The sequence below is a fragment of the Cyrtonyx montezumae genome, unplaced genomic scaffold, assembly GCF_038088225.1.
Source record: "Cyrtonyx montezumae isolate F1298 unplaced genomic scaffold, pur_monq_1.0 scaffold_17, whole genome shotgun sequence".
In the NCBI taxonomy this organism is placed as follows: Eukaryota; Metazoa; Chordata; class Aves; order Galliformes; family Odontophoridae; genus Cyrtonyx; species Cyrtonyx montezumae.
This window is the reverse complement of record NW_027071903.1, coordinates 26,984,050-26,996,105: the sequence shown is the minus strand read 5'-3', so window position 1 is coordinate 26,996,105 and position 12,056 is coordinate 26,984,050. Positions and strand designations below refer to the sequence as shown.

Genomic DNA, 12,056 nt, shown 5'->3' with positions numbered 1-12,056 from the left:
TCCCAAGCCAAAAATCCCTTTCACTCCAGAAGTGCCCAGCACTGCCCTATGACCCTCCTGGCTTCAAACAACGGCACTGTACTGTGTAAGCTGCTGTCAAGTGTAGCTCTCTGCAGCAAGACTTCTGCAATAACATGGTTACACTCTGGCACAGTACAAACCATAAATCCATAAATCTGATCATGATACACACACTTAATGATAAAAGCAGAGAATGAAGTACTGTGCTGCATTGTATCGTTGACGAGTAGGATTTCACACACAAAAATCATGCAGAGGGGATGTTTCAATCAGATTTTGTACTCAACTGACCACAAACAGAATTCCAGTCTCACTGCCCAAAACCCGAGCAACGTGCTCAGAGCGATGACAAGGGCAGAAAACCACTGAGTGATGAAAATCAGAATAGCTGCCCATGAGATCACAGCGCGCGAGGAACCCCAGTCAAACACACAGCACCTGGCTATCTAAACCAAGTAACAAGAGCTGTTACAAAGTGCTTGCAATCAAACAACAAAATTCGGACGCACTTAAGACCACTTCGCATGCACAGGCTTCTAGAAGATCTTGGAGTTGCTTAATTCCCCCCCCCCCAGTGAGCACAAAGCCAAATTCACACAATATAAAGTTTAAGAATATTTCTGTTCAATTTTTGTATCATGCAATTATAATCACAACTAAAAATAAAGCTGGCCAAGCAACTGTCAGTGTTCTGATGAGAGCCATGAGCACAACCACCGCATGTGAGCAGAGCCGTACTGCTCCATTTCCTGCATGGCGTTACACAAAATCTTAGGTTCCTCTGAGGCAGCTGACCTTGGTGTTTTGGCTGAGGTACTGTTAATTCATCCTTTAACTCACTTCACACAACATCTTACTGTTTTCTACAGCTTTTTTAAAACTTCTATGAACTGAACTCAATAAATCTGGAGGAAGAGGACTGAAGAAAATCACCCACAACACAGATGAAAATTGTTTCAGGGCCAATACTCCTCTTGAGCATGAGAAATTCCCGAGAAAGCTACAAATCATTGGTTTCTCCATGTGTGCAAAGCACTTGACATTGTGTGAGCTCCTGCTGCACCTCCGGCCCATATCTCATATTTACAGCATGCATATCTCAGTGCTTATCACAGCAGCCCAGGGCAGATCAGCCATGTTATACAACATCCCTGGGGTGCTACACTTTTCTTTGACATTTGCGATAACTTACTTTTGAGAAATAGAGACAGCTCCCTCCAAAAGGAGAAAATATGGAATAATCAAAGCTGGCAGCACGAGGAATGGAAGTATAAGATGTAAAGCAACGGCGCACCAATGGAACGGAGGTGGACAAGCAAGCACTGCACTACGAACGCTTTAAAACACAGTCATGAAATCGAAATGCATTTTTTTTCAGTATGCACCTACTGATTGATTTCCTACAGGGCTGGTGCTGCACCTCTACAGGAAAGTACACACACTAAAAGGTATGCAAAAAAAAATAAATAAATAAAAGAAAGAAAAATAGACAATTTGCAGCAACAGACAAGGTCAAGAAGCTGTTGGTGTAAAGAGCACCAGGCACACGACCTAAAGCCCCCTCCTCCCAGCAGCCCACCCCAGCGCCGAGGTGAGCCCCGGCCTAGTGACTGCGAGGCACCCACAGCACCCACTCCCCGGCCCACAAACCCCGCGCGGCTCAGAACAGGGCTACAGCCGTTTCGTGGGGCTGATGAGCTTTAAACGAAAGCTGACAGCTCCAGCAGGACGAGCTGCCCCGCAGCGTGTGACTTCAGGGGGAGAAACGGCGCTCGTGGCCCGCACCCCTTTACCTTAACACTGGATCTGCTGGTCTGGGTCTCTGCCTCCATGCTCTGGCTGTTCTCCCTCTTGTCTTTCTTAGAGGAATTAGTCCTCACTTTATAAGTGGATGTGTTGGAGGATTTAATGAATAATCCCGGGACGGGGTTGCCTTGCTGCTGCTGAGACATGGTAGTGTTGGTCTGGTGAGGGGAATGGCACTCCTCGGACTCTTTGCTACTGTGATAGACCACTCTGCTGTCAGAGATGTGGATGCTTGGAGCACAGCCCATGCTTTGTGGCCACCTGGGGAACACTTCTCGATTGTATATATATATGAGATATATATACGTGTATCTCTGTCTCCTTCCCGTTGGTACGTTCCCCCCGCCTGTGACTGCTAGCGGGCCGGGTCCCGCGGCTCGGCTCCGCGCCGGGGCGCTGCCATCGGTCCGTCCGCACCGCCGGGATCGGCTCTGCGCTGCTCGGCCCCGGGCGCGGCTCCGGCGGCGGGCGGTCAGCAGCGGCCCGGAGTCATGGTGCCACAGGTTGTCAGGGATTTTTCTAAGCCATCTGAGAAGCTTGGCTTCGCTTTCCTTCTGGGGGCGAGGAAAAAAAAATTACGAAAAATAAAATAAAATATAAAAAATAGAGAGGGGTGGCAAAGGGAAGGGGGGGGGGGAAACAAAAACGCGAGCCCCAACCGCACGCGCAGCCCGGCGCCTGGTCGGCTCAGCGCGGCCGGAGGCACTGCACCGTTCTTCCTTCCTAGTCCGGAGCACGGCGCATTTTCCACCTGGGCTCGCACGGCGTTACCGATTAACCCGGGCCGGGGGTGGGGGGGAGGAAGAGCCGCTCCCCGCCTGCAGCACCGCGTCCGCCGGGTCCCGCGCTGCGCTCGGGGCGGCCGAAGCGCTCACCGGAACGACGGCAAAGGGCGAGAGCCGCCCCGGCGCCCCGCGCGCCCCTCACACCGCGGCGGTGACATTCGCGGTGGGCGCGGGCACTGCGCCGCGTCCCTCCCGCCGCAGCGGCACCCGGAGCTCAGCGCCCGGCGGCCGGGCCGGGCCGGCCCGCGGAGGCATCAAAGGGCCTCCATGTTTAAAGGGGAACGGCGTGGGGCGGCAGAAGGAGGCGAGGAGAAATTCAAAACGAAATGAGAATTAAAAAAAAAAAAAAAAAAAAAAAAAACGAGGAGGAAAAAAATGATAAAAATAATAATAAAAAAAAAGAGCGAGAAGTAGCAGAAAGCGGTCCTAGCGTCCCATCTCCACGAAAGCGCTGCAGCGGCGACGGCTCTAATTCCCAGGGCCGTGGGGCCGGCGTCCCTCGCAGCGGGGAAGTGCCTCCTCCGGCTCCGCGCCCGCCGTTGGTTGTAGCGATGCGGCGGCGCTTCCCCCCCCCCCCCCGCCCAGAGCCGCCCGTCCCCTCTCCACCCCTCCCGCCCGCCCCCCCCCTCCCCGCCCGCGCTGCCCCCGCTCCTGACAGCGGCGCGGCGGAGCCAATCAAAGCAGCCGCCGGCGCTGACCTCCGGCCCTCGCTGGCGTCAATGCAAATGAGCCGCGCCCCGCCAATGGCGCGCCGCGCCGCGGCCCCGCCCGCGGGAGCGAACTTTAAACCGCCCCGCCGCGTGCGCCCGTTGGGCGGGCGGAGGAAGCGCAGAGGGGCTGGGGGAGCTGCAGAGACCCCTTGCACCCCTACGCCGTGGCACTCTGCCAAGACGGCGGCAGAAGCGATGCGTCAGAAAGCGGCTGCTCATTCCCACAGCACCGTTCTGCGCAGAGGAACACCCGAGCAGCACCACCGAAGTGCTTTTGTTCAGTTACAGCAATGGCTAGGGGTAAAGGCTGGAAAAATAAAGCCCTTCCTGCCCCGGTTCCCTGCCCCTCAGAACCAGAATTGGTTGCAGCTTCCTGCGCTCCCCTCGCTTGGGATGCCCACTTCAGATAAGCAGTCAGTAGTAAATGAAGGAAAAGGCTTAACATACATGCTTGGAGCAGCAGGCATCCTCATCCCTTCGTTATGTTCAGTTTCTCATTTACTAGATCCCATTGAGAAGAACGCACTTCAGAGCAGCCGGAAAGAAGCTGCATAAGAAGAGAGTGCCGCAGCTCCCATCTGTGCCGTCAGCCGCGAGCCTGGGCTCTCCTTCAGCCTTAATGGATCTGTCTGCAAAACTACACTGTGCTTTATGGTGGCACTGAGGGAGCCGGAGACGGCAAGATTTCATTTTCAGCACTCCACATTCAGCTTGCAGTGCTGACACCTACAGTTAAGCCTTCTCCTTGTAAAACAAATAGGTTTGATTTGCAGCTACACAGAGATGAGGTCTGTATTTCACACTCACGTTCAACCAGTACTCAGTTTATCCAAATGATAAACACCAGGTGAAAAACAAACAAATGCTTTGTTCAACATCCCGTAACAGCAGTATGGCAAAACAAAGTGCCTATGCAGATGCAATGCACGTGATCTCTTCACTCTCTTCTAAAGGTTTTTCTATGGCAGGTTATTTCTGATTACACCAATCTAGAGCCTAACTCCGAACAACAGTTATTTAACGTACATTTTCAAGTCTGTCCAAGGAGAATTCATGATGTCTCAAATGGGAGGGTGAGATGAGCACAGGGCTCCTGAACAAGCCCTTAACAGTCACTAAGCCATTGGGAAATCACTCCAGTTATTGCTACACTGATAAAAATCCAGCTAAAAAGTAGTTATTTGAACTGGCACAATCATTATCTATTTTCTCTTAAATTTGAAGACACCGTTACTATGTTTTTTTTATTGCCAACAGAAAAATACTGCTGATTGACCTGTAGCCTAGAATTGGACAAAAGAGATGGAAATACCCAAACCATCACCAACAGGAGCCATTTTTCACCATACTACAGGAGCTCTGCTTGCAGATAAAGGGTCTGGCTCAGCTTATTTGCTGAAGCACAGCTCAGGAAACGGTGGGCCCCATTATTCAGAAAATAAAATAGTGTAAAAGAGCAGAGGAAAACTAGGAGCATAGACACTGGCAGATAAGGACCACGGGGGGAAGTACAAGGTCAGTTCAGAGTCAGCGAGTGAGAGGTCAGAAGAAAACCAGCTCTAGGAGACAGCTGGGGAATAAGAAAGGTTATTCATGGAGAATATGGCTGAATTTCATTCAGGATTGCAGAATAAAAACGAAGGCAAGGAAAAAGCTTGCAGTGATTGTTATCAGCTTGGTCCAGACAAGTGGGAACCGGGGAAGATCAAAGTATTTGGAAAGCAAATACAGAACCTTAAAATTCAAAAGAGATTGAAAATTACAGTATTCAGCCACTTCCTCATACATCTCAAAGACAAATTAGCTTGGATCTTGCTTTTCTTGACAAAACACTCAGCACCACACTGCCTTCCAGACCTGGGAGACTCTGCACCCCACACCAGTGATATCCCTGCTCACGTCTCTAAACAAAAGCACTTTCCCTTGATGTGTTAGCAGCAGGCATCCGTTTCTCGTAGTCCTTGACCATTTCAAGTTACACATTTGCAAGAGCACGACAGCAATCCACCCCTGTCCAGCCACACAAAAACACATGTGATGGCCCAGAAAACAGGTTTGGTACCAAAATGCAGTGCTGATAATAATTCAGAGCCAACAACCCTGGCAGGCAAAATTATGCAGAAGCAGCAATGGATTAACAACTGCACGAACAACAAGTATAGTGTGTTAGGAAAATAAAAGCAAAACAAAAAAAACAAAAAACCAAAACACCCACAACACAGTGGTGGTGGTAGAGCAAGTGTAGCAGTGAGCACAAGGCAACAATCTTGACACAAGATTGCTCTGTATTGTTTCGCTTGCTTCTCTCCCCCAGATCAGCTATATGTTCCAGCTGTGTCTTCTGGCCTTCTCAAAATGAGGCAATCCTGCCTGTCTCTAGGCCAGCAAAGAAGGACAGGGAGGAGGAGAAGAAACTGTGGAAAAATGTACCAGGACACACACAGCTGAGTGGACTCCACGCTAACTACTGACATTTACACCTTAGCAGAGCTTGTCTCTTCATCCCCAAGATATTCTAGAAGAGAAAACAGGGCTGGTGTTCTGCCTCAGCCACAGATAGCATTACATCCCTTGATCAAGGCAGGGTATCTCAGCTTGTTTGTGAATAAGGAACAAACAACCCAGAGCCAGGCATTTTCAGGTAACAGGAGGCAAGTATAAAATTGATCCTGAGACAGATCATCCTCAGCTCCTAGCAAATACAGAAATACGTGCAATTGGTTCATTTTCCTCACCACTTTCCCAGCGGCATTGCAAAATACAGATTGCAGAATACAGACAATTGTTTGTACCACTTGGAAATCTGAGTCCTCAGGAAACTCTAGGTCAGCAACTTCTTAAACTCTAGCACCAATGACATTTGAATCTAAAGCTGAGATACTTTGTGTATGTACAGACTTCATCTCCTGTCCTTTCACAAAACTTCGTCTGCTGTCAAAATGGCTTTCAGTTGCAGCTATAACTTCCACATCACACTCACCACTGCTCAGTGATCAGCAGGACAGACAGCATACCTGGGAGGAAGATGTACCCCCTTTTCCATCTTCGTTACCTATTTGCAATCCTCACAGTCTGGAGGTCTCTTTCCTGGTGCCATTATTTCCTCAAGATTTGTCTCCCTCCTTTTCATAGTCTCTCTTTCTTCCTACCTTTTCTTAAAATACTTTTCCTTCCTTATGTATCCTCTCTTCATCTACTTTCTCTTGCCATTCCTCCCAAATCAAAGATCAAAGTCCTCTGCTCTGCCCCAAAGCAGTTTTCCCCTTTTATTTCCCAGAAGCTTAGTCAAGCCCTCAGCAAAGAAGCCCCCCACCTTTTACTTTCAAAACCATCCATCAGTCCAACATTTCAAGTCTCCTCCAGCACTACATCTTTATGTTGATTTTTTGGAAGCTGTCTTCAAATCACCCAAGAGCAGTATCTTAAAGACAGGGCACAAGACTCTCAGCAGGCTTCTCCGTAGTTCAGTTTCAGTGGATTAAGAAGCAGGGAAAAAGGTGAGAGCACAGGCTCTCTGAATCTACTCTGTCACCCAGGAAGAAGAATGTGGATCTGGATGCAGCTGAGGCTGATGCCACAGCACTGCTGGTTTCCCTAGACATTGCAGGTACTCCGGTCATTGAACTGATCAGACCCAAGAACATCAGTTTTCCTCTCCCTCCCAGTCCCCTTCTTTTAAGCGTTTAAGTCTTCACCACCTAGGAGAGCATCACCTAAACCTTTTATTTCTGGTCCCTCAGCCCAGGGAGCACATCCCTGCAGGAAGGATGCAGGGGGCCCCACTGCAGCACCCAGCTGTAGCTACACTGCCAGACCCAGAGCTCAGAGGCAAAGAGCAGCTTCACCAGCTGCTGCCGCCAAGGTGGCCTCCAACAGTTCCCACTGCCTGGCAGCGCCTTGTCAGCCAAAAATCTGTGGGGAAGGGAGGAACAAAGCACTGCCGTCCCCACCCACTCCCCTATAATTATTCCATGCCTCACAAGTGGGAATATCTATCTGGATACACATCACTATGCTGCCAGCTGTGACCATAGAGAATTTGCTGTTCCCTTCTTGGAGAATTTCGCCTTTTTTCTTCCTAAGTATTTTTAAGCTAACTCTTATTCATTTAGTATGCATCCCTTGCAGGTTGTGATTTGCTAAACCAAGGGTGAGAACTGGTCTTTCTCCTAGAAAACTGTCCCCTAATTCTTCCATTCTACAGGCCTGGCTGCCTGTTACCCCTCTGCTTCCCCAGAGCATTGGGCCACTTCTAGCCAGCCAGCCTCTGGCCCAGCCCAGCAATGACCCCAGCCTCAGGACACAGAAACAAAGGAAGAAAATCTGCTTACCCTTAGAAGGCCTCAGGTAGACAGGGATCTCCAGCAAGATCCCCTTGCCTCCACTGCCAACCTTTAAATGAGGTCTGGAAAGGGGCGGATCCTGGCTCCATTCCTTCTGGTCACTAAGGATGCATGCACCTGAGCTCCCCTGGGCTGAGCACCTGGTGGGAAGGCAGGGCCAATCACTAGTTCAGGCCTGACTTAGCATTTTGGTTATCAAAGCTACAAGAGGCTCACTGATGCTAACAGCTGGTCATCTCAGCAGCTAACCAGTCTCAGGATCCTACAAGAAGACATCCCCAAGAAAGGCTTTCAAAACCAGACAGAAGCCTTTCTTCCTCCCCCCCACATCCCTTCTGCAGCAGAAATCAAGAACCTAGGTCCCAGGATAGGAGTCCCTTCCCACCCAGCAGCTCCTTTCTTACTTGTTTCTCGTTAACCAAGAGTGTTAAGGATCAGTAGGCCTCCCTTGCTGAGCCAGCATCCTTCCCAGAAACACATGGGGTACAAGTGGCAGATAGAACAACAAAATAGAAACAGAAACATATCTCTGCATTGTGACAGCAGTGGGAGCCGAAAAACTCTCTCTCTCTCTCAAAAAAAGAATCACTCTAAGTCAGGCTGTACACCTGCAAAATAGACTGCTTTCTTAGATTGCTTATTTAAGGAACAGATCCTTCAGCCATGGTTTTGCTGAGCAATAATTTATTAGATATTAATGACCAAAAAATAATTAAAAAAAGAAAATCACACTTACTGGCGGCAACGTGCTCCTAGATCACTCAACCATCTGAAAAACTCTCTCTACAAACATGTCTGAATATAAGACAGAGGACTGGATCTAATCGGAATATTTAACAACTGTTAAATATGTTCTCAAGTACATTTCCTTTCCTTGGCCCAAACCAGTATCTTAAAATAAGCTCAGCCCGATCTGTGTGCACAGTCCATCTCCCCTGATGCCAGGTCTCTCTGCAGAACAAAGCTGTACAATTACTTGCAAGAAGCTGAACCCTCAGCTAACTAGAAGAAACATACCGTACCATCAAATAGATAACTCAGAGATAGTTGTGCAATTTATTATTCTCTTCAAATGTACCCTCCTTCTTCCAGGAATGTCTGACATCCAGCTCCTACACTGCAATCAGACTCTGCGAGTAGTTTCATTCATGATTCATACCATTTTTCCAATTCTATTTGTATTTTTCTAAGCTCTCATCAGGGAAGTTATGCTCCGTGCCACTTTTCTGCATGCAGCTCTGTGTGCAGACAGCTGTGAGGAGGAATGCACGAGAACCTGACCTCTGTGGTGCCATGGCACAGCACTCGTAGATCATGAGCCTTGTAAACTCCGTTTTACAGCTGTCTGCACATGCCGCAGAGCAGCGGGAAGAGCAACACCACAAGAATTGCAAGAGGAGATGACAACTTAGAGGAGAGATAAGGAGAAACCACACTGAGCACAGGTGGAGAAACCAGACAGTGCAAGCTTACTGAAGATAGCTATTAGAAATGAAAAAGCAAAAAGAAACCCAACTCGTTCAGGATGTGCGGGGGAGATAAATCTTCTGAGTTTCTGAAGAGGGGAAGGCAGCCTTTGCAGGTTCACTCACCACAGCCCTAACAAATATAAACCTTACCCACACGGGCACCATCCTTCCCCAGGCTTTCCCCAGAGCTGGCTGCAGTGCCGCAGTCACGGAAGGATCTGTCACATTAAGCAGAGCAGCACTTGGCAGTTTGCGTAAGTTATGGTCACAGCCACACAGCTGGGTGCTGCAGCGTGCAGCAGGCTCCGGGACACAGTCACAATAGTGAGCACTGTAAAATATGTTACCTAAATGGGTTGAGGGCAGAGAGGAAGAATAGTTTTAAGACACGTTCTTTAACCTCATGAAAGGACTAACGATTGCTGGGGAGGGTGTATCTGACAAACTCGCTGCTGATGAGGAAGGCACATCTCATGGTTTCTGTTCACCTTGGCAGTGCCTCCTGGGAACATACTCACCCTATTCATGAGAGCAGGTTCCTCATGCTCAGTCCAGAGGCTTTTAATCTCCTCTCACTGTGGTACCATCTCTCTCCCAGCATGCCTCTAGGGCATAGTTCTCTACTCCCTATCCCTTTGCTGGAAAAAAGCTCACACCTTGGCCACAGATACCTCCCCTTATCTCTCACCCCAAGTGCTAACCAAACTTCTTCCCGCAGCCCTGAGCTGGTTTACACTTCTGGTTTCAGAGGAAACTAGTGGGCATATCAGCTTTACAAAGAAATGAAATGAATCAATCATTACCACAAGAATACCACTCTGGACAAAACAATGGAAGATTTGCACATCTCTGTGCACTTTGGAGTAGATCAGACAAGCATCAGAGTGATTTGAGTGAATACACAGGCAGCTTCCCTCTTGCCCAGCCAGTATAAACACCTAAAAATCACATCTTCCTTTTGAAAAGCACTAAAAGAAACAATTAAAAAATAAAATAAAAGAGAGCCTCGAGTCTGATCTAAAGCAGCTACCCTGTAAAAACAAAGTTAGTAACTGTCCATTTCACAGGCTGACACAGGAACAGCCACCTGGCCGTATGAGAGAGGGGTGAGGTGAAGGCATGCCTACTACATAAGTTGTTTACTGAAATGCTGGAAATAATCTCAGTACAAAAACTTTTTTCAAGCACAGCCATGCTTGATTTCAGCAGGAACAGCAAATCCCACCAAAGTCTGTTTTCCAGAGAAACACAGCTACTCAAGAAAAATATTACGTGAGTTAGCAATCTCACAGTTCAGCTTATCCACAGTAGGTGAGCATGAACACGGTCTTAGGGGCAAATTTCAGTAATATGTCTCTCTCTCTCCCTTACTTGGGGGTGACAACTAGAAAGCTCTGGGAGAAGGACATCAGGAAACGCCTTCTCTCGCACATATCCCCCTAAAGCATCATCACTTCTGCAGCAGATCAACCCAAACTCATTTCTGCCACTGAGCAAATGAGGCACCATCGCCTCTCCTCCAAATACCACCTGAAGAGAGACTTAAAACATATTTAGTACCCAGGCAGGAACCCTATCCCTATTTTACTCCTACCTTGAAGCAGAGAGAAAACACAGGACCAAACCCTCCATTCCTAAGCAATGTTTCTCTTTTGATTTTTAAAACCACTTGCTCATTTACCAAAAACAGCTGGAGGCATCTCACAGCTGAAGCTGCACTTCCAGCTGGGAGGTATTTCACTGATTATGTAACAGATGATCAAAAAGAAAAATAAATTAAATTAGAAAAAGGAATATGGCAAATTCCATCCCTCATAGCATTTCCGTTCAAGTTTTTATTAATATCATAAGCTAAATAACAGGAAAAAGTATACAGGGAATATTTTGAAGTGCTGTCCTAGGAGAGAGAATATAGGTGTACATGTTAAGTATAACAGATCAACTTCTTTCATGGGGATGCTGTTTTTACAAAACAAACCAGAAAAATGCAAACTTCTCCCGACTGGTAGTGCAAGTTGTTGCACTTTTAAGAATAGAAAAAATGTAGTAATCTATAGCTCTATTTAGGGATAGGCATCACTACACAAATTACCTGCAGCATTAGACGCCCAGATAAAAATCACTGACACACAGGCTTAGATAAGTGGGAGCAGATCCCTTCTTTACATTTGCTTTCTAAAACATATTGTTTATTTTTTCTTTGCTGGCAAGCAGCATTGGCTGTTCCTTAAGGTGTGGGAGAGACAAACACAGCCCTGCCAGGAGGTGATTCTGGGGTACAAGGGAGAATTTGCATACCTGCTTATTTCCTGTTGGTGATGAAGCTCAGTTATGTTACCCAGAATCCCACTTACAGGTTGCCTTCACAGCAGTGACATGGCACTATGGTAAGCAGACAATTTTAAATCAGATTTGCTTTCCCTTCTTCGGCTGTTCATAGAAGTTCTGTGTTTTCATTAGTAAAGAGAACCCCATTATATCAGCCACTGTCACTTTTCTCAACGGCTTTAGCTTCAGTTACTTGTATAATATCACAATGCTGCAACACTCAACACAGCATTAGCCACAGTTTTAAAAGCTTCCCACTGGTTCTAAAGACCTTGTTCATTAGAAGAAAGGAAGACTGAAATCTGCTGCTCCAATTTCAGAGGTATTTGAGTTAGGGTTTTCACAGTGTCAGACTATAAAAGAAAAACAGACTGAGAAGTTGAAAGTCTATGTAACTGCCTCCAGACCCTTTTTTTTTTTTTTTCTGTGGGGCAGCTGCCTGGGACAGGGGTATGGTGGTGGCTGGAGCAGCAGAGGGGGATGCTGTGCTCCCAGCAGATGACTCTCACTGTACACTGTTTCCTTGTGTCTAATGCTTCTCCTCCTTTCACCTACACGGCCTTCAAACTCAGTAACTAAATACTGACCTAGATG

The 12,056-nt window shown here is 47.7% G+C and overlaps 1 protein-coding gene across 4 annotated transcripts in view; it reads right to left on the bottom strand.

Moving 5' to 3' along the window:
- PDE8A (phosphodiesterase 8A) overlaps positions 1 to 12,056 on the bottom strand; it is a 133,886-nt gene that overhangs the window by 107,524 nt on the left and 14,306 nt on the right. For 3 of the 4 annotated variants that reach the window (XM_065733939.1, XM_065733940.1, XM_065733942.1), the window contains exon 1: positions 1,815 to 2,416. The exons of the other annotated variant lie outside the window; for it this stretch is intronic. In XM_065733939.1, coding sequence (XP_065590011.1) covers positions 1,815 to 2,075 — 261 coding nt within the window. In that variant the 5' untranslated portion in view covers positions 2,076 to 2,416. Of the gene's footprint in view, positions 1 to 1,814; positions 2,417 to 12,056 lie in introns of those variants that run through there. 4 annotated transcript variants of the gene reach the window in all.